Here is a 25,237-nt window from a genome sequence, read left to right as displayed (position 1 = left end):
ACCATATGAATGGCCGTAACGATGACCGAATTAAGACTACGGTAAGTGTTTTCTGCCTATATGCCACGTTCGTCAAATTCGTGGAAATTCGCAAAATAATAAAGGTTATTTTCTCTGGTCGTACTCCTTAATGCTAGAAACACCAAGATTCAATCTTTATATTATTTGTATTGCTGGGCATATGAAACATCGAACCAGCGAAAGACCAATACCTTTTGTCGTGGACAGCTTTGTCAGATTGGCACAGCAGACGACAGAACGTGCCACTTGTGAACATAATGTAGACTAGTACTCGTTTAAACTTATTATATTATTTACAAATATTCTAATGATAGTATAAAAGACAAATATGCTGAAAGTGTTGATCTGGTAAGAAAGAGGATTGTTTCAAATGTTAATGTCGTAAGCATGTTAATATAAAACACTGGTATCTGTAATGTGCCTATTAATTCTAACAGTCATCCGTTAAACGAAAAATGCATCTTATTCATAGTCAACATGTTTGCACTTACTTGTTCATATAAAAAAAGGAAACCAGACACCACAGTTAGCTAATGACGAAATACACAAACAGCCATGTACCTGGTGTCAAGAACACAAGTGTAAGATCTGAATTAAATGTAAGTAAGAGGAATCGATGAGTAACTAAAAGTAAACAAAACAAAACGAACACCACACAAAACGACGGTTAGAACCGAAGGAGACCAGGTACTCAAAATATTTCCTTCATTGCATGCGACACAATTCATTATCAAGATGCAGTTTTGTTCACCAAATATCTGTATTTTAGTGTGTCCCATTCTTACCAAAACTGTACACAACCTGTAGCACGATTAATATAAATTCACTTGTTAAATGTATAATGATATATTTGTTACCTAGCACCATATGTCGATTTCATCCTATAAGTAATCATCAATGACTCTAAAGGCCAAAAGGAATACAATTTTATGTTAGAGGGAACACAATTTGTGATAATTAGGGTAAGACGGGTTATTTGGGTATATATTTAAGGTAACCCTGGAATGCCTTTAGTCATTCGGGCTACTAGTATGCAGGGTTATTCGAGTATTTTAGTTGTTTATAAATGAACCTTCGTATACCAGATATTCCTATGCTTGTAACAGTAATAGCTGTGAATGATCACTATTGGATACACATTTATAAGAACCTTGGAATACCATAGGTTATTCAGGCTACTAGTATGCAGGGTTATTTGAGTATATATATTTTTTGTAAATGAACCCTTCTATACCAGATATACCGTAACAGTTAAAGCTGTCAATAATCCATGTAATACTATTATCATGTATTATTTTAGACAGGTTATTTAGGTTCATATAACACAACATATCAGATTTATAATATGATAATGATTACGGAACGTCTTGTGAATATTAAGATATTTTTTATTCATAATCAAGTTAATTATACATGCTGTATTTATAACAAAGATGATTAACGTTTCAGACCTCATCCGTAAAATGTATACGATAGACGTCATCAATTCATCTGAAATTATAACATTAGACATTAACATCGTAAAAATATACATTTCACCCAAAGAGAAATTTTAACATAAACATTTATGAAACAAGTTTGTTAGCAAAGTGCAAGGGGGGAGGGGGCTGACATTTACGACATAATGATATATAATTTCTATCATATATTTACGTTTCATTAAAAGTTCACTTTGCTCCAATTACTATTTCCTGAAATAGAATCATATATCATAAGTAAGAAATTTATCCAACAGAAACTGATTACAATACGAAAATGTTATGCATTGATAAAAATTACAAATTGACGGTGACAGTATGTCCTCCATTGTCCAGTGTAAAAGACTTTGTCTGCACGGTTTGACCATTGTGTTTGACCAAAAGAGTATAATCTCCCATGAACCCTGTTGCATGTACGGTACTTCCGGTTACAGACTTTGTCACGTGAGTCCGCCATGTGTGATGGAACAGTTGTTGATATCGTCTTCCTGCAGCATTTGGCTAAAAAAACACAGAACATCATGTTAGCATTTTCGCTTTTATACATTCTTCATTTAGCTTCTTTTTAATGTTTAGTCCTAAGTCTAGATGTCCTCTCTGGTATATGTAAACTAGCATTCTAACGTACACATTTGGTCCTCGCACTTGGAATTCTACTTTTATATATTAATAATGCAGTGCCTCTCTTTTGCACCCGAACAGTTGGTCCCTTTTCTTGAAGGTTTTAATCATCTCTAATTTGGTTTTCTTTCAATCACCTGCACATCTTTGACGATCTCAAATACATTGGTATATTGGGTTCCCCTCAGATATATAATATTAACTTTTTTTCACAACAATTATGTAACAAGTTATTTCAACTTATATTAATCACTCTTNCAAGAAGGGAACCCCATACCTTTTCACGTCCGATCGGTGAATCGAACCCCGGTTGCCTTGGTGAAAGGCAAGTGCGCTGTCCACTGCGCCTCCCGACCATCCATGTGGTTGGTGCGCCACATCCCTACCCAAACATTGCATCTCCATTTTGTAAAATGTACAGTCGGTGCCTATCTCAATTACCCTAACATGGGGTTCAAGTTCTTTCACACAAAGCTATGGAATTGCTTACCTGTACATTCGATCCAGTTGCTAAAGCAGAGTTTGGAAGCCAGAGTTGTCCGTCCCAGAAACCCCACAGTAGAACTCCTTCCACGGCAGGATGACTCATGAACAATGTCAACATGTTTTCCAGGGCGTCCGCCTTCAATCCTTCGTTAGCTTCATTTACCGTAAACTCTGTAATCCAAATAGGGAGTCCAGCCTCGGCTATTTTGTCTAATCGGTACTGTGCGTGTGGAAGATGTCATTAAATTAATAAATAGATAGTCAAAAAAGGACGTCAATATGGATTTAAAAAAAAAGAAAGTAAAACAGTATGGAAAAGTTTATTTATTTTCATTTTCATCAGCAGTACATGTACAAACATGTAGTTAAAAATAATGCAACTTTCCTAAATGTAAAAATTGCCTTTATGATATTCAAAATGTGTGGTATAACATCACTTTATCTGATACACAATTTATTGGAAGAATCATGCTTATTAACGTTATTGTTTGTTTACAATATATATGTTTGCTGTTGACGTTATGACCAATTATATATTAAATAAATGTAAAATTTGCCTTTACGATATTCAACATTTGTGGTATTTACGTCGCTTTATTTTACAAACAATGTACAGGAAGGATCATGCCAATTAACATTATTGTTTGTTTAGAATATATTTTTGTTGGTGACGTCATGACCAACCTTTAATGACGTAATATCCATGTGACTATTGGTATGACATTGTATCCCGATACCGTACAGTGGGATTCCAGCATTCTTCAGTTCTTCTGCCTGTTGCTTGTATGCCTGGTCATTAAATTTACCGTATTTTACTTAGTTGAACAGACACGAACACATCCGTTATTAAGACAACTTTCACGGGTAATGAAGCTTCAAATCATTTTTTCCTATCTTGTTTACATATAAAAAAAAAATACAAATACAAATTCAAATAAACAACAACATCAGCTGTATATATAATATATAGAATTACAGCTTCAGTTTATGTAATATAGATAAAGGAAATTTAGATTTATCTGCATTTATACAGCATTTATAGATAACACAATTAAACTTATTGGCAAAGATCAATGTTGAATTTATATTGAAAACATAACATTATTGAGAATTGCTTTGCCATAAATATACCAAAGTCCTATGTAAACAGTGAAATTATATGCACTAGAAAACCCATTAACATTAATCCATGTTATTTAATAAGCTTATCATTTAATAAAGAATTTTAATTATACGAATATTTCTTTATCTTTATCTTACGGTGGTCATTTGACTTGAAGAAGCCACAGCATATTCGTTTAGGAACAGTTTCACTCCTGGCTCCGCTTGGTGTATCCAGTTGAACATCTCCTTAGTTATGTTTGGGTGACCGGTATGTTCCTCAAAGTACATCCCGTGGAGATTTTCATTGTACACGTCCCAATGTTCCAGACTAATTGGATGGGAAATGCATGACATAAGCATGGAAAGGGAAACTGTACGGATTTGGATTCTGTACGACGCGTAGTTAATAGCGTGGCAATAGCATGGCCTTATAAACGGGAAAATTCAAAGTAACTTTATTTTGCCAACCATGAAATACATAGTATACAGCAAACTGGTTTACAACCACTCGCATCGTGTATACACATGTGTACGGGACATTGTTAATGGACTTGTATCACATTTACAAGCTACCGACTTGACATGACAGCACGAAGAACGCATGGAATATTTACCTCCCTCTAGTGCGTGATATGACGTCATTAATATGTGTGTGCATAGCTTGAATCAGGGTGGAATGTCCCATACCGTCAAGCCAATCCGGATGTGTTCCTTGGGTTCCCCAAAACATGTTATGTCCACGTACCTTAATCCTAAAAACATAAAGTATAGTATGTATGCTTAAAATACTTCAATATACTTCTATCAATGAGTTTTGATAGAACAGGTTATCATCATTTGTATCAATACCACGTACCAACTTATCATAAGAAAATTGATGTTGCAATTCTTTATCATATAATGTCATTCATTAACATTCCAGATTATGACATTTAATTGCTACATACTATTATTTGCTTATGTAAAAGTTTGTTTGTAAGTAAACTTTTATTCACGAGTAGAAACCTTTCAACAACAAACAACAAATGTAAGCGTAAGCAAAAGATTATCCCTATTTAAATCAGTAGATTATCTTGGTCACCCTGCTTTTCATAGACGTTTGATGTTGCAATTCTTTATCATATAATGTCATTCATTAACATTCCAGATTATGACATTTAATTGCTACATACTATTATTTGCTTATGTAAAAGTTTGTTTGTAAGTAAACTTTTATTCACGAGTAGAAACCTTTCAACAACAAACAACAAATGTAAGCGTAAGCAAAAGATTATCCCTATTTAAATCAGTAGATTATCTTGGTCACCCTGCTTTTCATAGACGTTTGATGTTGCAATTCTTTATCATATAATGTCATTCATTAACATTCCAGATTATGACATTTAATTGCTACATACTATTATTTGCTTATGTAAAAGTTTGTTTGTAAGTAAACTTTTATTCACGAGTAGAAACCTTTCAACAACAAACAACAAATGTAAGCGTAAGCAAAAGATTATCCCTATTTAAATCAGTAGATTATCTTGGTCACCCTGCTTTTCATAGACGTATGGATACTTAGGTAGACTTGTAAAAGACTCTCAATAAATTTTACTTGAAAGGAAAGATGTAATTAACATATGTTAGTATACTATGGTCGAAAATAGCTTTGATTCGAATAGCTTTGAAAAGTAATCAAACATTTTCTCACCTTCGTTATATATTCCACTTTAATACACGAACTAACATTGATATTTCCTATGACATCAGCGCACAATTATAAATACATCGACATCACCAAAACATTATTAAGTTACAATGTAAGCAAGGTTTCGCAGAAAAGATAAACATCACAGAGATTGTATTTTTCAAACGACATGGCATGTCTGTTCTCTATCTTTGTTTTTGACAACACTACAAACAGTACCCCTTGGACTGGAGAGCTTGAACGGCGACCATTGGTTTGTCCAGGTTAGGATGACCCTGAAAAAGCAAGAAAGAATATAGAATTTTCAATGAAACCTTAATTCCGTTTCGAAATCGATACAACCATGGTAAAATATGAACAAAGGAAAATATCATATGGAAACCATATAAAGGTATTAGGAGAATAAGGCCGGGTTGGCAAGCTTCTTCTGTTTCATCGACGACAACGGTTATGAACATCTGGGTCAGATCAATATGATGACAGCTCCTTAAAGCGAGAAACGAGCAGAGAAAACGAAGTATCAAGGTACCCTTAAGAGCATGAACAAAGGTATATATCCATAATCTGTATTCGTTGAAATAAAGCATAGGCTATATCAATTTTCTTCTACAAAATAGATACAGACCAAATAAAGTGTCTGATAGCCATGCGATGTTTTAAGTCTTTAAATCAACTATTAACTACGGTAAGCATATAATAAATGTATATGACTTTAAATAGAAGAGTACGATAACACTGTGATATAGCTTTAAGATATTAAATCAAAAATAGCAAAAACAGCACATCATTAATATTGTCATGAACATAACATTCAGAGGATTTATACAGTAATCATAACATACCTGGCTCCATTCCATCGGTCGCCACTTAAGAGCATTCTCGAGTACGCTCCACTCAAAATTGTCGTAGAAGAACTGTTGGTAGGCATGGTGAGACGAATCCACGATCTTTGACGCTGAAACTACAGACCCAAAAGCAAATTTGCTCTTCGTCTGTTGGATCTGCAATAACACATGTAATTTTCATAAAGGTACCATTCAAACTGTTTACAACTTGTACTTGTAACCATTGATCATTTGATTATCAGAGAAGGTCTTTTCTGCTAGTACCATTTTATAAAAAGGAACCATCAGTTGGTCATCACATTTACTGCCATAATGCATTACTCTTTAAGATAGCAACCCATTTAAGTTTATGGTCAACGTGATGTTATCATAATGTGCCTTTGGCATGGTATTTCAGTAAGATAGCACTATAAAGTTGGCATCAGATCCGCGCTATCACAATATCTTGATAATAAAAACGGTTGTTATATATTTATCGTTGTTTTATTTCATTATTAAGTTCTACAAATAATAATTTTTTCATTGTAAATCTCCATTATCATTTCCTCTATCTTAAAACGTTACCGTTGGCATTAACTTTATTGGAAACTAGGCCCAAGCTTAATAACAATACTTTCATGATTTGTTTATTGGAAGCGTATACGGAGACTTTTAGCGCTTGCTGTATATCAGAAATGTATACATTTTAATATGCAAACAAAACTCCTTGTGATGGTTAAATATAATAGAAATGACAGAAGAGTTTCTTAATATATATCTATATATATGTATTTTCATATTCGTTTCAATCGATTCAATAAATTCTGTTCTTACCTGTTCTTCCATGCACATTCAACAAAGTTACTAAATTTCATGTTAGGAAAAATAACGAAATCAACAAGTGGTAAAACTAATTAGTATGCATCAAATTTCATTAAAAGTTGAAAACTGTGATAAAGAAGATAAAAAAAATAATCTTGTTATAAACGTAATTACCTCAACTTGGTAGCCGGATCCTTGTAGATTATGCAAACTGAAATTATAAGTAATTTATTAGTATGTGTCATTGGCGTCATCTGCAGATTTAATTATTATTTTTTGATATGCAAAACATTATAATAAATACGGAATAATATATATATCTTTATACACAAAAAAAGGTTTGATGTCACTCATGTGTTCCATATCTTCAAAAAAACATATAAGAGTTAGTGTAAGGTTACCAAACACTCATATCTACTCATACTTGACTGTAATTGGCGCTTTTCTGATGCTGTTTATCCTGGAGTTGGCCTCAGACTTCCAGTTCGCATCATATGGAAGTACTTTGACGCTCGCCGCATCGACCAGGTAGTTCACTTCAGGTTCAGCGATTTGTAGATATACATAAAGTTGATGAACGTCTGAAAACGGAGCAAGGGAATCTAGTTGCAGTGGTGTTTTGATCCTAGATATAATGCAGACGGATTATTTAGTCGGAGATATCACCATGCAGAAAAAAACAGAATGAGTCTGTCTGTTTTTGAATAATGAACTCACACAGTTTGAACACCAGATGTAGAATAAAAAGCCTGATAATTAAGTAAAGTACCACTGAATCAGTTTTAATCTCCTAGAGTTCCACTTTTTAAGTTTCGTTAATTTGTTTTTAGTTTGAGGATTCTCCCTCTATATAGAAAATGAAGCAACGTAAGAGTTTTTTTCTGGCTTAGAGTAACTTCTCCTGTCAAGTGTTTCATATGCATTGTGGCCCATGAATCGGACTCTCATTTTGATGCTTTGCTCGAAAAATCCCCCTGTACCAACATTTCTATTGTGTAGATTTTGAAATGTAGAGGTTCCCAGTTCGACCATAGCAGTTTTCCTGTTTTCTTTTCTATTTCCTTTTTTCAAACATCAAAATTCAGAACAACCACAATTGTGAAAAAATCATTGCAACATGTGATTTTTATAATTTATATTTCTTTTGAAAAGGTCTTAAAATCATTTACAATTGTAATATTTGTGTGGCTAGAATCTGATAATACTTTTTTTGGTGAATGTATATATGTGATAGTGTAACACTGCAAAACCTATAATTGATATAGGCTTGTCAGTCAATTATATTTTTGGGAAACGTCAATGTCTTTGTTCGTCTTTATCTTTCTGTATGTTTACACACAAACTAGATGAATAAAAGTAACTCTGAATCAGGTAGAAATATATAGCAGTTATCCGGATTCTTAATAAAATTGTTCACTGTATCAATTGTGATCTGTTTTTTGCAAGAAGCTATGACGCAAATTATACAATGAAATAACTTGCTTTGTGGTACTTTGAAGTCGAATCCAATCTCTGTCCAGCCACTGTCTGTCCGCATCTTAGGGCTGTCACCAGCATCGTGATACTCGTCGTGTCCTTCCCAGTGAAAAGATACGTTAACTAGATCCTAATTGATCCGTTCTTCAAGAACATTACACAGAAATGACATAGTCGTCATGTTAAGGAAAATTAAAAGATGGTCCCCTGGATCAGTTGAACTTAATATCAGCTTACCCAGCCAGCCCGTCACTATATTGTAAACAGTAACATATGTTTACTTGTTTTCTGAAGAATATATTTTAATAGAGAAATATCATTAATTTTAATTAAAAAAAAATATTAACTATTCAAAATAGCTGTTCATCACGATTCCAATGTTTATGTAAGAAGAAAATTAATTATTCAATATGGCTATATTTTTAATTAAGAACTGGCTAATTGAAAACAATCAGGCCTGGAGCACAGGGCAGGTGGCTAAATCAACCCATATATATCTACTGGATAGTTGCATTCCAGCAAAATTCAAAGATATTTTCTCAAGTACACTCAACGGCACACCTTGCATATAAATAAAATATGTTTTAAACATTCCCTTTTTTTATTGATAATTTCTTTTTTATGTACAGATATTTAAAAAAAAAAAAGCTATAACGAGAGAATTCAAGCTTAAATTGAGTGTATACTGCCAATGATAAGACATCAACATTAGTGAGACAACGTTTCAAGTATTTATTTTTTATTTTTGCGACATTGAGGATTTTCGCTGCAATTCAATTTTCGTTCTTTTTGCCCTTCGCAATAAGGGCGAATTTATCACGACATGGAATATTAGTACATTCTTTACCCGATACAGTAATTGCATGTAAAGGACTTAATTTATACACGGCGAATACAGGTTTTACCACTGAATGGCGAATATACAGTACTAGTTTTGTATTGAACAATAGAAAACTAGTTTTACTCATAGTTACCATGTATCGTTTCCTTCACCATGACCTCGAGCTTATGGAACATATGACCTCTTGCCATGTTAAGCAGTTTGACATGCGCACTGAAGACATACCTATTTCCAGGTGACACATTGATGGTTTGGGCTAAACCTGCCCACTTTTGTTGTCTGGGAAATTAAAAAAAATAGACATAATATTCAACGCTTAAATATTAAACTTAACTCCAGAATAATGATCATTTTCTGAAAAATTTCAACATCTGAAGTTGTTATGGAATGTACATATAAACTAGATTTATATACTTTGCTAGCCTATGATATATTCAAAAATTACACATATGCATACAATGTATAACATATGTTTCTTTGAATATATTAACATCGCTGTAATGATGTTACTGTGCAAAGGTATAGGGTCCTTCACTTTTACACTAAATGATGATGTCGACAATATGGGGGAAATGAAGAACAAGAGATAGACAAGAACTAACTATACATCACATAAAACAAACATTTAAACTTACAATAACTAACAGCGAGTTTTTCGCAAAATAAACGTGTTCACCAGTGGTGAATCCCGGGAATTCCTATATAAAAATGGCCGAGTTGTCCAACAAAAATAAAGGTCATTAAAACAACATCGCTCACGATATAATAACAAACAAAAGAGTCAAACTTTTAGATTTGATATGAGGCAGGTTTCAAGAACTGTTGAACAAAGTGCTATTTATATATATGCCGTCGTTATGAGTCTAGAAATATTTACAACATGGTAAGCCTCTAAGCTAATGCAAATAATTCATGTTTTCAAAAATGTGTATTGCAAACAATTTTCGTTTACATAGCTATTCAAAATCTATTTTTATAGAGATAAAACACAAATATATTACAAGTAAATAAGCTTTTCTTTGAATAACTCGACGCAAATCTGCCTTAATATCGATCCATGAAGATGTGCACCTGTGTGTAATCTTAGCACTGTGATGCCCATGGTAACTATCAGAGCTACTTGACAAAGTACACCCTTGACAAACCCAGTTCCCTGTAAACGATGTACTCTCAAAATCTGGATTTTTCAACAGCTCCGTAGCGCCATTAGTCAAAGCGACACACAATAGCACTAGGAGAACCACGTCCATGATTCCTCGTTGGTCCGCTTGGACTAGCTTACCCTTTGCTTTAAGAGGTCAATCAGAACACGATACGGTATGCTTAAATTAGCATGTTATCTGCTATCTTATCTTAGTGTCCATACTCTCTTTCACATTACACACAGAACAACATAACGCTATGGCTAGGCTTGCATCAACCTTTCATTTCCCAAAATACACACATTAGAACTTGCATGCAGACAAGTTCTGTTCTCGAGCAACACATTCATGTTCCTCAAGTGCACCTGCATACCGTGGGGTAAGGTTCACTTTGGGTATTACGGTTTCTGTTCTATTACATTCAGATGGTATGACACTATAATTGAGCATTTGGAATACTGATCTATAACAAGTAGATTACCTATATACAACCCCACAAATGTGGATGTACTTGACAAGGCAGTTCCCATGCTCTCCTTGTTATTATAAGTATAATCTTAGTATATATTTACGTACGTGGAATCCATTAAATAGTATACTTCTGAGAGTAATTTACTCGAGATTAGATAGAAAGCCAAGATAAATGATGTTTAATTATGATTTTAAATACATTAACTGTAAACATTACACATGTTTTATTGTAACTAGTGTTATTTGTACATTTGTTTTTATTTCTGAATGTGAGTCGACCATGCTCTGAGATTGAATTCTCTGCATAAAGGTTAAATCAATATATATTTATATGGATCTTACATGAGTTTCCATTTCATATATAAAATTTATGAAACGAGTCTAAGACTTTTTTAATTTAGCTAGCCACTGGCGAGCTACAATAAAAAAATCGTAACGAGTTTCATATATATCATATGAAAATCAAGATTTGTGACATGGGAATATTCACTGAATAACAAAGTACATTATGTGATATATACATGTAGATGCTACGGCGGTACATTTAAGACATGCACAATTTTATTTTCGACATTAATTATCTCGAGCGCTCGACTTATTATGTCGAGCGCTTTAAATGTATTATTACTTGCTTTTAACTAATGGAGTACAATTCTCTCAATGTCGTTTACACTTTCTTGATTATTTTAGCTTGGTCTATTCTTTAGCAACTACAATGAATGTGTTTTGCTAAGCTCTCTTGTTTACCCTAATGGAAACACACAGGAGACTTAATGGAGAAAACCAGGTGATAGGGTAGATCAACTAATACCTGTTTGGGAATCGAACCCTACTCATGCGAATTGGAAAAGTGGCACACAATGACGTAATGACGAAGCTAATACTATTTATACCTTTTAACTAAGTGAGGAATAAAGATTTTGAAATCATGGATTAAGTTTTCGGTAATCCCTCTAACACCACAATAAATTAGCTATACGATTGCACATCAATCGAATGGTAACAGTTATTGAAAACTCTTTCTATCAGTTTCCTCTCTTACACTCTCACACTCTCTTATACATGTACGAAACTCATTTAAATTATTTGAATTCATTCAGGTAATGTTGATATATTGAATTGTATTTTAAAAGCTTTTTATTTATCGGCATTTCTTATCTTGACATTGTTTTTCTACTTTTAAAGTATTTCGACAAATTATGATATATCACAAAATGGCTACATTTAAAAGATGATGAGTCTAGTAATTTGTCGTTAAGTCGACATAAGTTACGTCGGTTAATTGACACATTAATTATAACAAGTAAAGATCCATTTACGTTTCCGTACATCTCCTCTGCTATCACAATAAGATACTATCATGAAGCGATTCATACGTAAAGTCTAAGTAAAGCGCCCGAAATAATAAGTCGAGCGCTCGATAAGTTTTGTCGAGCGCGTGACATAATATGTCACGCGCACGAGATAATAAGTCGAGCGCTCGACATAATTAATGTCGAAAATAATTTTGTGCATGTCCTAAATGTACCACCGTTAGATGCGTTGCCTGCGAAGAATAAAACATTTCTTTAAATCTTACTGATTGTATGAGTAATTAATTATGTGAAAAACAAATCTTTTGATATTTGCGTGTTTTATTTTTATTGATGCTGCTTGTTCATTTATAAATGTCTGATTGTAAGCTGACCATGCTATTTATGTATAGATGAAATCAACATATATATATGGATGCGACATCTGGGAAGAGTTTATTATACATTTAAAATCGTAGTCCTCAATATATGTCACGATGGCCGAGTGGTTAAGGCGTTGGACTTGAAATCCAATGGGATCTTCCCGCGCAGGTTCGAACCCTGCTCGTGACGTCTTATTTTAAAATAAATAGGTGTATTTGTTTTGAATATCAATACCTCACCGGAGACCGGAGGAAACCGAGAAATATGAATGACAAGAGAAAATGTGTATTCTTGCTGGATAAATCGATTTTGATTTTTTTAACAATTTTTAAATCCCGAATTTTAAATTCCACTATTATTTAACGTTAATTTTATCTATTCTACCAAGTAAAATGTCTTTGTCGTGTCTACTTCATTGTTAATATGCCTGAAGTTTTTAGTCAGTTTTAAATAATGTGACAGCTATGCATCGTAACGGTTATGTTGATACAAGTAGAACATGTGTTCGTGTTGTTGTACCTATGAACCTTTTCACACATGTTGTGAATATGTACATCATGTATATGACATGGTAATATAAGGAGAGTCTGTGTTCATTATATATGTATCATTGTCTATTGATGCGTTTTAATGATTTTGGTTTCAGATTTGTGTGATACATCAGTAGATATTGCATAACAAATTACGACTGAGATTTATTATGCTGATAAAATAATTTTGATGTTGGCGCTTTTAATATGCTAAAAAAACATCATCATCGTTTTGATAATAAGTTTCTGATATAACTTCAGCTGTTGCATAACAGATTACCGCTTAGATTTAGAATTGCGATATTAAATAGGTTTGTTGTTATATATCGTCTAAGCACTACTGCTATGATTGCGTGACTATGCGCTCAGACAATAGTACTTAAAAATATTATTTAAACCTTCTCTGGTACTTTAATAAAACTAGATATGATAACTTTGAATTTGGGAGGGAAACAGCAAGCGACATATATATTCATGAATGGCAAATTTTGTAAAATCATACCAACTTCACCTTGTTTTTCTTGAACAAATATGAACATCCATGGTCCTCTGTAATATTTTCGAGGTGTTTTATTGAATCAAAATATCACCTATGTCCACAGTACCCTAATGTTTATTGCTAGCGTATTCCGGGTCGTCACCGATTCCTTTACGTAGGGGTCCATATTCTCTTTCACACTACATACCGTAATAACAAAACACTCCTGCTAGTTTTACAGCAACCCTTTATTCAGAAAAAACGTCTTAGATTCCCGTAGACAGGTTATGCTCTCGAGCAACAAATTATTTGTCCTCAAGTGCACTTGCCTTCATTGAAGTAAGGTTTAAACGGGTTATTACAGTTTTGTTCTATTCCATTCATATTGTATGACACTAAAATTGAGCTTTTGGAAATACGGATTTATATCAAGTAGATTACCTGTAGCACCGCACAAGTGGAGAGGTACTGAACAAGGCAGCTGCAACACCCACTTCGTTATTATAATTATATACTCAGTATATATGTGCGTGCGTGTTATCCATCAAAATATAATATGCCCGATAGTTATTTACTCGAGATTCGATAGGAAGCCAAGATAAATGTTTAGTTATGGTTTTCAAAAATGAAGAATAATGAGAAAATTTAATATTTTTTTAACATCTTACTGATAATAGAAATGACTAATTATATACATAGAAAATCCATAGACATTACGCGTGATTTATATTAATCAATGTTGTTTGTACATGTTTTAATGTCTGTTTGTATGCTGACAATGCTATTTACGTATATGGATGCGACATTTGGGAAGAGTAAATCATACATTTCCTCAAGTGCAGCTTCCTTCATTGACGTAAGGTTCCAATTAGGTATTAAAGTTTTTGTTCTACTCTTTATATTTTGTATGATACTTTAAATGAGTTTTTTGAAATACAGATATATATCAAGTAGATTACCTGTACCACCGCACAAATGGGGAGGTACTGAACAAGGCAGCTCTAGCACTCACTTCGTTATCATAATGTTATACCTAGTATGTATGTACGTACGTGGAATCAATTAAAAACTATATGCTCGAGTAATTAACTCGAGATTAGATAGGAAGCCTAGATAAATGTTATTTAATTATGATTTTGAATAAAATAGCTGTAGACATTTCGCGTGTTTTATTGTAACGAGTGTTATTTATACATTTTTTTTTATTTCAAATGTAAGTTGATCATGCTCTGAGTTTGAATTATCTGCATGTTGGTTAAATCAATATATAGATGCGACATCTAGGAAGAATAAATAATTTCCTTAAATTATAACTGATAATATAAGTAACTAATGATGTAAATAACGAAACTGTAGATATTAGGCGTGCTTTATTTTAATCAATGCTGTGTGTACATGTTTTAATGTCTGATTGTAAGCTGACCATGCTATTTACGTTTAATGAAATCAACATATAGATATAAATGGATGCGACATCTGGGAAGAGTAAGCTATACCTTTGATATCTAAATCGAAAATATGTGTCACGATGGCCACTATTATGAACGTTAATTTTATCTATTCTACCAAGTAAAATGTCTTTGTCGTGTCTACTTCAGTGTTAATATGCCTTAAGTTTTTTGTCAGTTTTAAATAATGTGACAGCTATGCATCGTAACGGTTATGTTGATACAAGTAGAACATGTGTTCGTGTTGTTGTACCTATGAACCTTTTCACACATGTTGTGAATAGGTACAACGTGTATACTACATTGTATATGACATAGTAATTTAAGGAGATTCTGTGTTCATTATATTTGTATCATTGTTATTATTACTGGATGCATTTAAATGATTTTGGTTTCATATATGTGTGATACATCAAATTACGACTGAGATTTCTTATGTTGATAAATAGTTTTGATGTTGGCGCTTTTGATATGTTTAAAACATTATCATCGTTTTGATAATAAGTTTCTGATATAACTTCAGCTGTTGCTTAACAGATTACAGCTTAGATTTAGAAATGCGATATTAAATAGGTTTGTTGTTATATATCGTCTAAGCGCTACTGCCATGATTGCGTGACTATGCGCTCAGAGAATAGTACTTATAATATTATTTAAACCTTCTCTGGTACTTTCATAAAATTAGATATGATAACTTTGAATTTGGGCGGAAAACAGCAAGCGACATATATATTCATGAATGGCAAATTTTGTAAAATCTTACCAACTTCACCTTGTTTTTCTTGAACAAATATGAAACATCCGTGGTCCTCTGTAATATTTTCGAGGTGTTTTATTGAATCAAAATATCACCCATGTCCACAGTACCCTAATGTTTATTGCTAGCGTATTCCGGGTCGTCACCGATTCCTTTACGTAGGGGTCCATAATAACAAAACACTACTGCTAGTTTTACAGCAACCCTTTAATCGGAAAAAAACGTCTTAGATTCCCGTAGACAGGTTATGCTCTCGAGCAACAAATTATTTGTCCTCAAGTGCACTTGCCTTCATTGAAATAGGGTTTAAAAGGGTTATAACAGTTTTTGTTCTATTCCATTCATATTGTATGACACTAAAATTGAGCTTTTGGAAATACGGATTTATATCAAGTAGATTACCTGTAGCACCGCAGAAGTGGAGAGGTACTGAACAAGGCAGCTGCAACACTCAATTCGCTATTATAATTATATAATCAGTTGTTTTTTAACATGTAACTGATAATAGAAATGACTAATTATATACATAGATAAACTGTAGACATTACGCGTGATTTATATTAATCAATGTCTGTTTGTATGCTGACAATGCTATTTACGTATAGATGAAATCAACCTACAGATATAAATGGATGCGACATTTGGGAAGAGTAAATCATAAATTTAAAATCTAAATTGGTAATATATGTCACGATGGCCGAGTGGTTAAGGCGTTGGACTTGAAATCCAATGGGATCTTCCCGCGCAGGTTCTAAGCCTGCTCCTGACGTCATATTTTAAAATAAGCAGGTGTATTTTTTTAATATCAATACCTAACCGGAAGAAGCTTAAGTATAGATATGACAAGAGAAAATGTGTATTCTTGCTAGATAAATCGATCATGATTGTTTCAAAAGTTTTGAATCCCGAATTTTAAATTCCAACATTATGCGCATTGAATATATCTATTCTACCAAGTAAATAAGTCATCTAAGCATTACTGCTACGATTGCGTTACTATGAGCTCAAAGAATAGTACTTTGAACATTATTTAAAACGTTTTAAAACAAATTCTTGTTCCTCAAGTGCAGCTTCCTTCATTGACGTAAGGTTCCAATTAGGTATTAAAGTTTTTGTTCTACTCTTTTTATTTTGTATGACACTTTTAATAAGTTTTTTGAAATACGGATATATATCAAGTAGATTACCTGTACCCCCGCACAAATGGGGAGGTACCAAACAAGGCAGCTCCAACACTCACTTCGTTATCATAAGTATATACCTAGTATGTATGTACGTACGTGGACTCAATTAAAAATTATATGCACGAGTAATTAACTCGAGATTAGATAGGAAGCCTAGATAAATGTTATTTAATTATGATTTTAAATAAAATAGCTGTAGACATTTCGCGTGGTTTATTGTAACGAGTGTTATTTATACATTTTTTTTAATTATCTCCGTGTTGGTTAAATCAATAAATACATGCGACATCTGGGAAGAATAAGTCATGTACCTAAATTGTAACTAATGATGTATATAATGAAACTGTAGATATTACGCGTGCTTTATTTTAATCAATGCTGTTTGTATACATGTTTTAATGTCTGATTGTAAGCTGACAATCGTGTTCGGTATAGATGAAATCTACATATGTCATATAAAAACAATGTATAAATGGATGCGACATCTGGGAAGAGTGAATCATACCTTTAATTTATAGATTGTAATTATGTGTGAGGATGGCCGAGTGGTTAAGGCGTTGGACTTGAAATCCAATGGGATCTTCCCTCGCAGGTTCGAACCCTGCTCGTGACGTCTTATTTTAAAATAGATAAGTATTGTTTTTTTACAAATATCAATACATCACTGGAGGAAACGAAGATATAGATATGGCAATGTGTATTTTTGCTGGATTATTCGATTATGATTTTTCATAGAAGCTACTCGAAAATGGATTTTCTAATATACTTTGAAGGTTTTAAAATGATGGACTTCTTGTATAATCAATATCATGACGCGTCAGGGTCATTCGGGGTCATTGACGTCATTAACTGTATATATGAGAAATTTGCGGGCGATATATCGTTGTCATACTGTCGCAAACTATTTATATTGACCAATCAAATGTAGTGTTACATCTCCAATAAATTACATACACTGCTAATACATTTTTAATTGATTAATTGTAAGTTGATAATGCTTTGAACTTGAATTCCTAACGCATAAGTGAAATCAATATGTAGATGCGACACCTGGGAAGAGTAAACCATTATGTTCTTAAATAAAATTAATAAAACATGTGTCACGATGGCCGAGTGGTTAAGGCGTTGGACTCGAAATCCAATGGGATCTTCCCGCGCAGGTTCGAACCCTGCTCGTGACGTCATATTTTACAATTAATAGGTATATTTTTGGAATATCAATACCTAACACGAGGTAGCCAAGACATATGACAAGACGAAAATGTGTATTCTTGCTGGATAAAACGATTGTGATTTTGTCAACAATTTTGAACCCCGAATTTGATATTCCACCATTATGTACAAACATACGTTGTTTATATCTATTCTACCTTGGTGAATGTCTTTGTCGTGTCTACCTCAGTGTTAATACGCCTTAAATAAGCAAGGTGATCTAGATAATTTAATCATTTGTCAAGTGATGCATATATGTCTTCATTCCACAACAGGATGTGGGTTTAATCATTTCTGATCGCATGCGGGCAAGTATTTTCTCCTGTTTTTATCCTGGTTATATTTGGGACGGATTTCCATTTTCAGTTGCCATTTGGTCGACAGGCGATACACAGGAAACACAGAGGTCATTCTTTATATCAGATGTTTATATCAATCAATCAAATCAACCAATCTATTGGTATCGCTCGTCAACACATGAAATCCGCATTTGACATATTTACATATACTATTTCAATCACATTCGCGGTTAGTACAGCTCGACAGGTTTTAAGTGGATTGTGTTATTTGTCCGCTAGCAAATATTCAAATAAATGCATACACAATTAAATATCGGTACTCTCATTCGACAAATAAAACCAGTCCGGCGACTCGCTTGTCTACTGGTACATTTGCGGGGAGGCATTTGGAAGAGCGTTGGTCTGTTGGAATATAATACTCTATCAAAATCAACCTGCAAGGACAGGAAAAGACATATAATAATCAAAATATGACATAAAAGAATGACAACCGCTTTAAGTTTTATGTGATCAGATGCATCACAAAAGATCAAGACGAAATGTAATTATATTATATTATACACTCTATTTCCGTGCAATAATGCCGTTCAATAAAAACGATATAGCACACGCACAATAAACATGCAAATGAGTAATGTCACCGTCGGAATCAGGTAATATTTCTACGCACTTCAACTTCTGTAAACAAAATGGCTGACCTAGTTACCGGAGATACTGTTTGCATTGATGGCAGAGGCAGGGGCATTTTGAAATATTTCATACATAAACAACTATTCTCACTTAAACACAAGGATATCTCACCGATACTTCAAACAAATTCAATAGTTTGCATGCTGCAACTTATCTGACACACACACTAATCAATGTCGACCACGTGTAACCGATCAACTTCATCAGCGTTCCAGGTTTATGCGGATTCCTCAGTACATTTTTCGGCTCAGAGAGGTTCGCATTCACCTATAACCGTTTCCTAAGAAACGCGCCCTTGTTACCGAAAGTGACCGTGACTCCCAGCCTCAGCAAAAAGAATAAAAAAAAAACGACTTCGATGTCTATTATTAAGTTACATAAAGGCTGGGCCTAATGAATGTTTAGTGTAAAAAATAATTATAAATGTTGTTATGATTAGTATTAAAACATTGATTGATGAAAAGAAATGTTAATCATTGTTTGTTCATTTAAAGCTTATGCTTTTATTTTTATGGCGCCGCGAGCTCCAAACATTATGCATGGAATGCGTCCCTTCGTCAGTCGTCGCTTATAGAGAAGACATATCGAGAACAATTATGTAGGCGGGTTTCTCGAACTATATAATAAATATAATCTATTGTATTACTAAAGCTTAATCCGGTAAATCCCAAACCCACAAATGAAACACTCCTCACTCACGAATGTTAATGTCGTATGGGTTTTGCACAGCATCAACCTATTTCTTAACAGAATATAATCAAAGATGCCGATATATACAGGTTATAATGTTTACTAAGAATAAATTGTAAGAATCTAGTCAATCTTAATCAAAATGTAAATCTAAAATGTATAAAACTCGTTCATAAAATGACGGTTGGGATCTTCTAATATTTTCCACTCATCACATGATAAGTCGAGAATAAATGGGGTCAAATTGCCTACAGTTGAATAATAATATTTTCGAGGTGTTTATTGAATCAAAAAAATCACCCATGTCCACAGTACCCTAATGTTTATTGCTAGCGTATTTCTGGTCGTCACCGATTCCTTTACTTAGGGGTCCATATTCTCTTTCACATTACATACCGTAATAACAAATCTCTACTGCGTGCGTGTTATCCATCAAAATATAATATGCCCGATAGTTATTTACTCGAGATTCGTTAGGAAGCCAAGATAAATCTTTATTTATGGTTTTCAAAAAGGAAGAATAATGAAGAAAATCTCTTTTTTTTAACATCTAACTGATAATACAAATGACTAATTATATACATAATAAACTGTACACATAACGCGTAATTTATATTAATCAATGTTGTTTGTACATGTTTTAATGTCTGTTTACGTATAGATGAAATCAACATACATATAGAAATGGATGCGACATTTGGGAAGAGTTAATGATACATTTAAAATCGATAATGTTAATATATGTTACGATGGCCGAGTGGTTAAGGCGTTGGACTTTTAAAAGAAAAAGAAAAAAAAAAGGCGTTGGACTTGAAATCCAATGGGATCTTCCCGCGCAGGTTCGAACCCTGCTCGTGACGTCATGTTTTAAAATAAGCAGGTGTATTTTTTAATATCAATACTTCATCGGAGGAAGCTCAGATATAGATATGACAAGAGAAAATGTGTATTCTTTCTAGATAAATCGATCATGATTGTTTCAACAGTTTTAAATCCCGAATTTAAAATTCCACCATTATGTTCATTGATTATATCTATTCTACCAAGTAAATAAGTCATCTAAGCATTACTGCTATGATTGCGTGACTATGCGCTCAGAGAATAGTACTTAAAAATATTGTTTAAACCTTCTCTGGCACTTTAATAAAACTAGATATCATAACTTTGATTTTGTGCGAGAAACAGCAAGCGACATATATATTCAAGAATGGCAAATTTTGTAAAATCATACCAACTTCACCTTGTTTTTCTTGAACAAATATGAAACATCCATGGTCCTCTGTAATATTTTCGAGGTGTTTATTGAATCAAAAAATCACCCATGTCCACAGTACCCTAATGTTTATTCCTAGCGTATTTCTGGTCGTCACCGATTCCTTTACTTAGGGGTCCATATTCTCTTTCACATTACATACCGTAATAACAAATCTCTACTGCGTGCGTGTTATCCATCAAAATATAATATGCCCGATAGTTATTTACTCGAGATTCGTTAGGAAGCCAAGATAAATCTTTATTTATGGTTTTCAAAAAGGAAGAATAATGAAGAAAATCTTTTTTTTTTAACATCTATCTGATAATAGAAATGATTAATTATATACATAATAAACTGTACACAATACGCGTAATTTATATTAATCAATGTTGTTTGTACTGTTGTTTGTACATGTTTTAATGGCTGTTTGTATGCTGACAATGCTATTTACGTATAGATGAAATCAACATACATATAGAAATGGATGCGACATTTGGGAAGAGTTAATGATACATTTAAAATCGATAATGTTAATATATGTCTCGATGGCCGAGTGGTTAAGGCGTTGGACTTGAAATCCAATGGGATCTTCCCGCGCAGGTTCAAACCCTGCTCGTGACGTCATGTTTTAAAATAAGCAGGTGTATTTTTTAATATCAATACCTCACCGGAGGAAGCTCAGATATAGATATGACAAGAGAAAATGTGTATTCTTTCTAGATAAATCGATCATGACTGTTTCAACAGTTATAAATCCCGAATTTAAAATTCCACCATTATGTTCATTGATTATAATTATTCTACCAAGTAAATAAGTCATCTAAGCATTACTGCTACGATTGCGTTACTATGAGCTCAAAGAATAGTACTTTAAACATTATTTAAAACGTTTTAAAACAAATTCTTGTTCCTCAAGTGCAGCTTCCTTCACTGCCGTAAGGTTCCAATAAGGTATTAAAGGTTTTTTTCTGCTCTTTTTATTTTGTATGACACTTTTAATGAGTTTTTTGAAATACGGATATATATCAAGTAGATTACCTATACCACCGCACAAATGGGTACCAAACAAGGCAGCTCCAACACTCACTTCCTTATCATGAGTATATACCCAGTATGTATGTATGTACGTGGACTCAATTGACACTTATATACACGAGTAATTAACTCGAGATTAGATAGGAAGCCTAGATAAACGTTATTTAATTATGATTTTAAATAAAACAGCTGTAGACATTTCGCGTGTTTTATGGTAACGATCGAATGTTACTTGTATTTTTTTTTATTTCTGAATGTAAGTTGATCATGCTGTGGGTTTGAATTATCTGCATGTTGCTTAGTTCAATATATAAATGCGATATCTGGGAAGAATAAGTCATGTCCTTAAATTGTAACTGATAATATAAGTAACTAATGATGTAAATAATGAAACTGTAGATATTACGCGTGCTTTATTTTAATCAATGCTGTTTGTACATGTTTTAATGTCTGATTGTAAGCTGGCAATCGTGTTCGGTATAGATGAAATCTACATATGTCATATAGATATAAATGGATGCGACATCTGGGAAGAGTAAATCATACCTTTAATTTCTAGATTGTAATTATGAGTCACGATGGCCGAGTGGTTAAGGCGTTGGACTTGAAATCCAATGGGATCTTCCCGCGCAGGTTCGAACCCTGCTCGTGACGTCTTATTTTGAAATAGATAGGTATTGTTTTTTTTCAAATATCAATCAATCAAATGTAGTGTTACATCTCCAATAAATTACATACACTGCTAAAACTTTTTTTTAATTGATCAATTGTAAGTTGATAATGCTTTGAACTTGAATTCCTAACGCATAAGTGAAATCAATATGTAGATGCGACACCTGGGAAGAGTAAACCATTATGTTCTTAAATAAAATTAATAAAATATGGGTCCCGATGGCCGAGTGGTTAAGGCGTTGTACTCGAAATCCAATGGGATCTTCCCGCGCAGATTCGAACCCTGTTCGTGACGTCATATTTTACAAATTAATAGGTATATTTTTGGAATATCAATACCTAACAGGAGGTAGCCAAGATATATGACAAGACGAAAATGTGTATTCCTGCTGAATAAATCGATTTTGATTTTTTTCAACAAGTTTGAACCCCGAATTTGATATTCCACCATTATATACAAACATACGTTGTTTATATCTATTCTACCTTGGTGAATGTCTTTGTCGTGTCTACCTCAGTGTTAATACGCCTTAAATAAGCAAGGTGATCTAGATAATTTAATCATTTGTCAAGTGATGCATATATATATCTTCATTTCACAACAGGATGTGGGTTTAATCATTTCTGACCGCATGCGGGCGAGTATTTTCTCCTGTTTTTATCCTGGTTATATTTGGGACGGATTTTCATTTTCAGTTGCCATTTGGTCGACAGGCGATACACAGGAAACACAGAGGTCATTCTTTATATCAGATGTTTATATCAATCAATCAAATCAACCAATCTATTGACATCGCTCGTCAACACATGAAATCCGCATTTGACATGTTTACAAATACTATTTCAATCACATTCGCGGTTAGTACAGCTCGACAGGTTTTAAGTGGATTGTTTTATTTGTCCGCTAGCAAATATTCAAATAAAGGCATACACAATTATATATCGGTACTCTCATTCGACAAATAAAACCAGTCCGGCGACTCGCTTGTCTATGGGTTCATTTGCGGAGAGGCTTTTGGAAGAGCGTGGGTCTGTTGGAAAATAATACTCTATCAAAGTAAACTTGCAACGACAGAAAAGGCATATAATAATCAAAATATTACATAAAAGAATGACAACCGCTTTTAGTTTTACGTGATCAGCTGCATCACAAAAGATCGCGACGAAATGTAATTCTTTTTCAAGCATTTTCTTACATTTTTCTCGTTAATAGTGAAAACATGGATACTTCAGGAATGAAGATACAGGTATTTTTTTACATGAATTGAAATATTCAATGTAATTTTGGGCCACTCAACTTCTGACTTTAAAAGTTCAACCTTTGACCAATGACAAAAATTACCAAAATCTCGGTAAGCCTCGTTATGATGTCACAAAACGAAAGCACCGGGTTTGACCAGACTCTCTATTCGGCGTAGCTTGCGCAGACAACAAGAGTCTGGTTGAACAAGACTACAACTTATCTGACACACAAATTAATCAATGGCGACTACGTGTAACCAGTCAACGTCATCAGCGTTCCAGGTTTATGCGGATTCCTCAGTACATTTTTCGGCTCAGAGACAGGCGGAAATATCGAGGTTCACATTCACCTATCACCGTTTTCCAAGAAACGCGCTCTTGTTAGCGAAAGTGACCGTGACTCCATGTCTCAGTAAAACAAAAAGTCCCGACTTCGATGTGTATTGTGACGACCTTTACCCTGATAGTGCACGCGCCGTTGTGTCAAACTATGTGACGTCACTATTATTTTCGTAAACGTTGAATGTTTAGTGTAAAAAAATATTAATGTTGTTATGATCATTATTAAAACATTGATTGCTGAAAAGAAATGTTAATCATTGTTTGTTCATTTAAAGTTTATGGAACAAATTTTTATGGCGCAGCGAGCTTCAAACATTATGCATGTAATGCTTCCTTTCGTCAGTCGTGGCTTATAGAGGAGACATATCGAGAACAATTATGTAGGGGTGTTTCTCGAATTATATAATAAATATATTCTAACACTCGTGCTCGTTTAATAAATTCAATATTACATGTATTGTTTGCAGTAAAAAAACTTCGATTTTCACCTTATAAAGCCAGTTTACACTGTTTCACAAAATGTATCCTTTCTGCTTTTTCGTATGTTCTCTATGATAATACCATTGTCTTTAATCGGCTTGCTTAGTAAACAAAGAAACCCTATCTACATATTTCCCATTTTTACCAAAATGAGAAATACTAGCTAATCACGCATTAACGTTAAGAAACTGCCTCGTTTGTGATGATTTCGGAAACTTAACATGCATCCTTATTAAGAAAGTTTAATTGCTTTAATCGGGGGGGGGGGGGACCC

General features: G+C 33.6%; 1 protein-coding gene and 8 non-coding genes across 9 annotated transcripts; 8 read left to right on the top strand and 1 right to left on the bottom strand.

Moving 5' to 3' along the window:
- Positions 1 to 1,401: 1,401 nt before the first annotated feature.
- On the bottom strand, positions 1,402 to 10,642 carry LOC110461311 (anti-sigma-I factor RsgI6-like). Its single transcript, XM_021514737.1, has 12 exons — positions 10,432 to 10,642; positions 9,494 to 9,639; positions 8,526 to 8,618; positions 7,468 to 7,624; positions 7,218 to 7,254; positions 6,240 to 6,398; positions 5,617 to 5,672; positions 4,325 to 4,462; positions 3,867 to 4,038; positions 3,291 to 3,395; positions 2,611 to 2,826; positions 1,402 to 2,000 (listed from the first exon to the last, which is right to left on the bottom strand). Exons 1-12 carry the CDS (start codon positions 10,608 to 10,610, stop codon positions 1,797 to 1,799), a joined length of 1,662 nt encoding a protein of 553 aa, XP_021370412.1. The 5' UTR covers positions 10,611 to 10,642; the 3' UTR covers positions 1,402 to 1,796.
- Positions 10,643 to 12,756: 2,114 nt separating this feature from the next.
- Trnas-uga lies at positions 12,757 to 12,838 on the top strand. The gene has a single exon. It is a non-coding gene; the product is annotated as a tRNA-Ser (tRNA).
- A 3,711-nt stretch (positions 12,839 to 16,549) lies between these two features.
- On the top strand, positions 16,550 to 16,631 carry Trnas-uga. Its single transcript has one exon. It is a non-coding gene; the product is annotated as a tRNA-Ser (tRNA).
- A 946-nt stretch (positions 16,632 to 17,577) lies between these two features.
- Trnas-uga lies at positions 17,578 to 17,659 on the top strand. Its single transcript has one exon. It is a non-coding gene; the product is annotated as a tRNA-Ser (tRNA).
- Positions 17,660 to 18,145: 486 nt separating this feature from the next.
- On the top strand, positions 18,146 to 18,227 carry Trnas-cga. Its single transcript has one exon. It is a non-coding gene; the product is annotated as a tRNA-Ser (tRNA).
- A 2,453-nt stretch (positions 18,228 to 20,680) lies between these two features.
- On the top strand, positions 20,681 to 20,797 carry Trnak-uuu. Its single transcript has 2 exons — positions 20,681 to 20,717; positions 20,753 to 20,797. It is a non-coding gene; the product is annotated as a tRNA-Lys (tRNA).
- A 934-nt stretch (positions 20,798 to 21,731) lies between these two features.
- Positions 21,732 to 21,813, top strand: Trnas-uga. The gene has a single exon. It is a non-coding gene; the product is annotated as a tRNA-Ser (tRNA).
- A 986-nt stretch (positions 21,814 to 22,799) lies between these two features.
- Trnas-uga lies at positions 22,800 to 22,881 on the top strand. Its single transcript has one exon. It is a non-coding gene; the product is annotated as a tRNA-Ser (tRNA).
- Positions 22,882 to 23,112: 231 nt separating this feature from the next.
- On the top strand, positions 23,113 to 23,194 carry Trnas-cga. The gene has a single exon. It is a non-coding gene; the product is annotated as a tRNA-Ser (tRNA).
- Positions 23,195 to 25,237: the final 2,043 nt, after the last annotated feature.

Source organism: Mizuhopecten yessoensis, unplaced genomic scaffold (genome assembly GCF_002113885.1).
Source record: "Mizuhopecten yessoensis strain PY_sf001 unplaced genomic scaffold, ASM211388v2 scaffold10603, whole genome shotgun sequence".
Lineage (NCBI taxonomy): Eukaryota > Metazoa > Mollusca > Bivalvia > Pectinida > Pectinidae > Mizuhopecten > Mizuhopecten yessoensis.
This window is presented reverse-complemented; position numbering and strand designations above follow the sequence as displayed.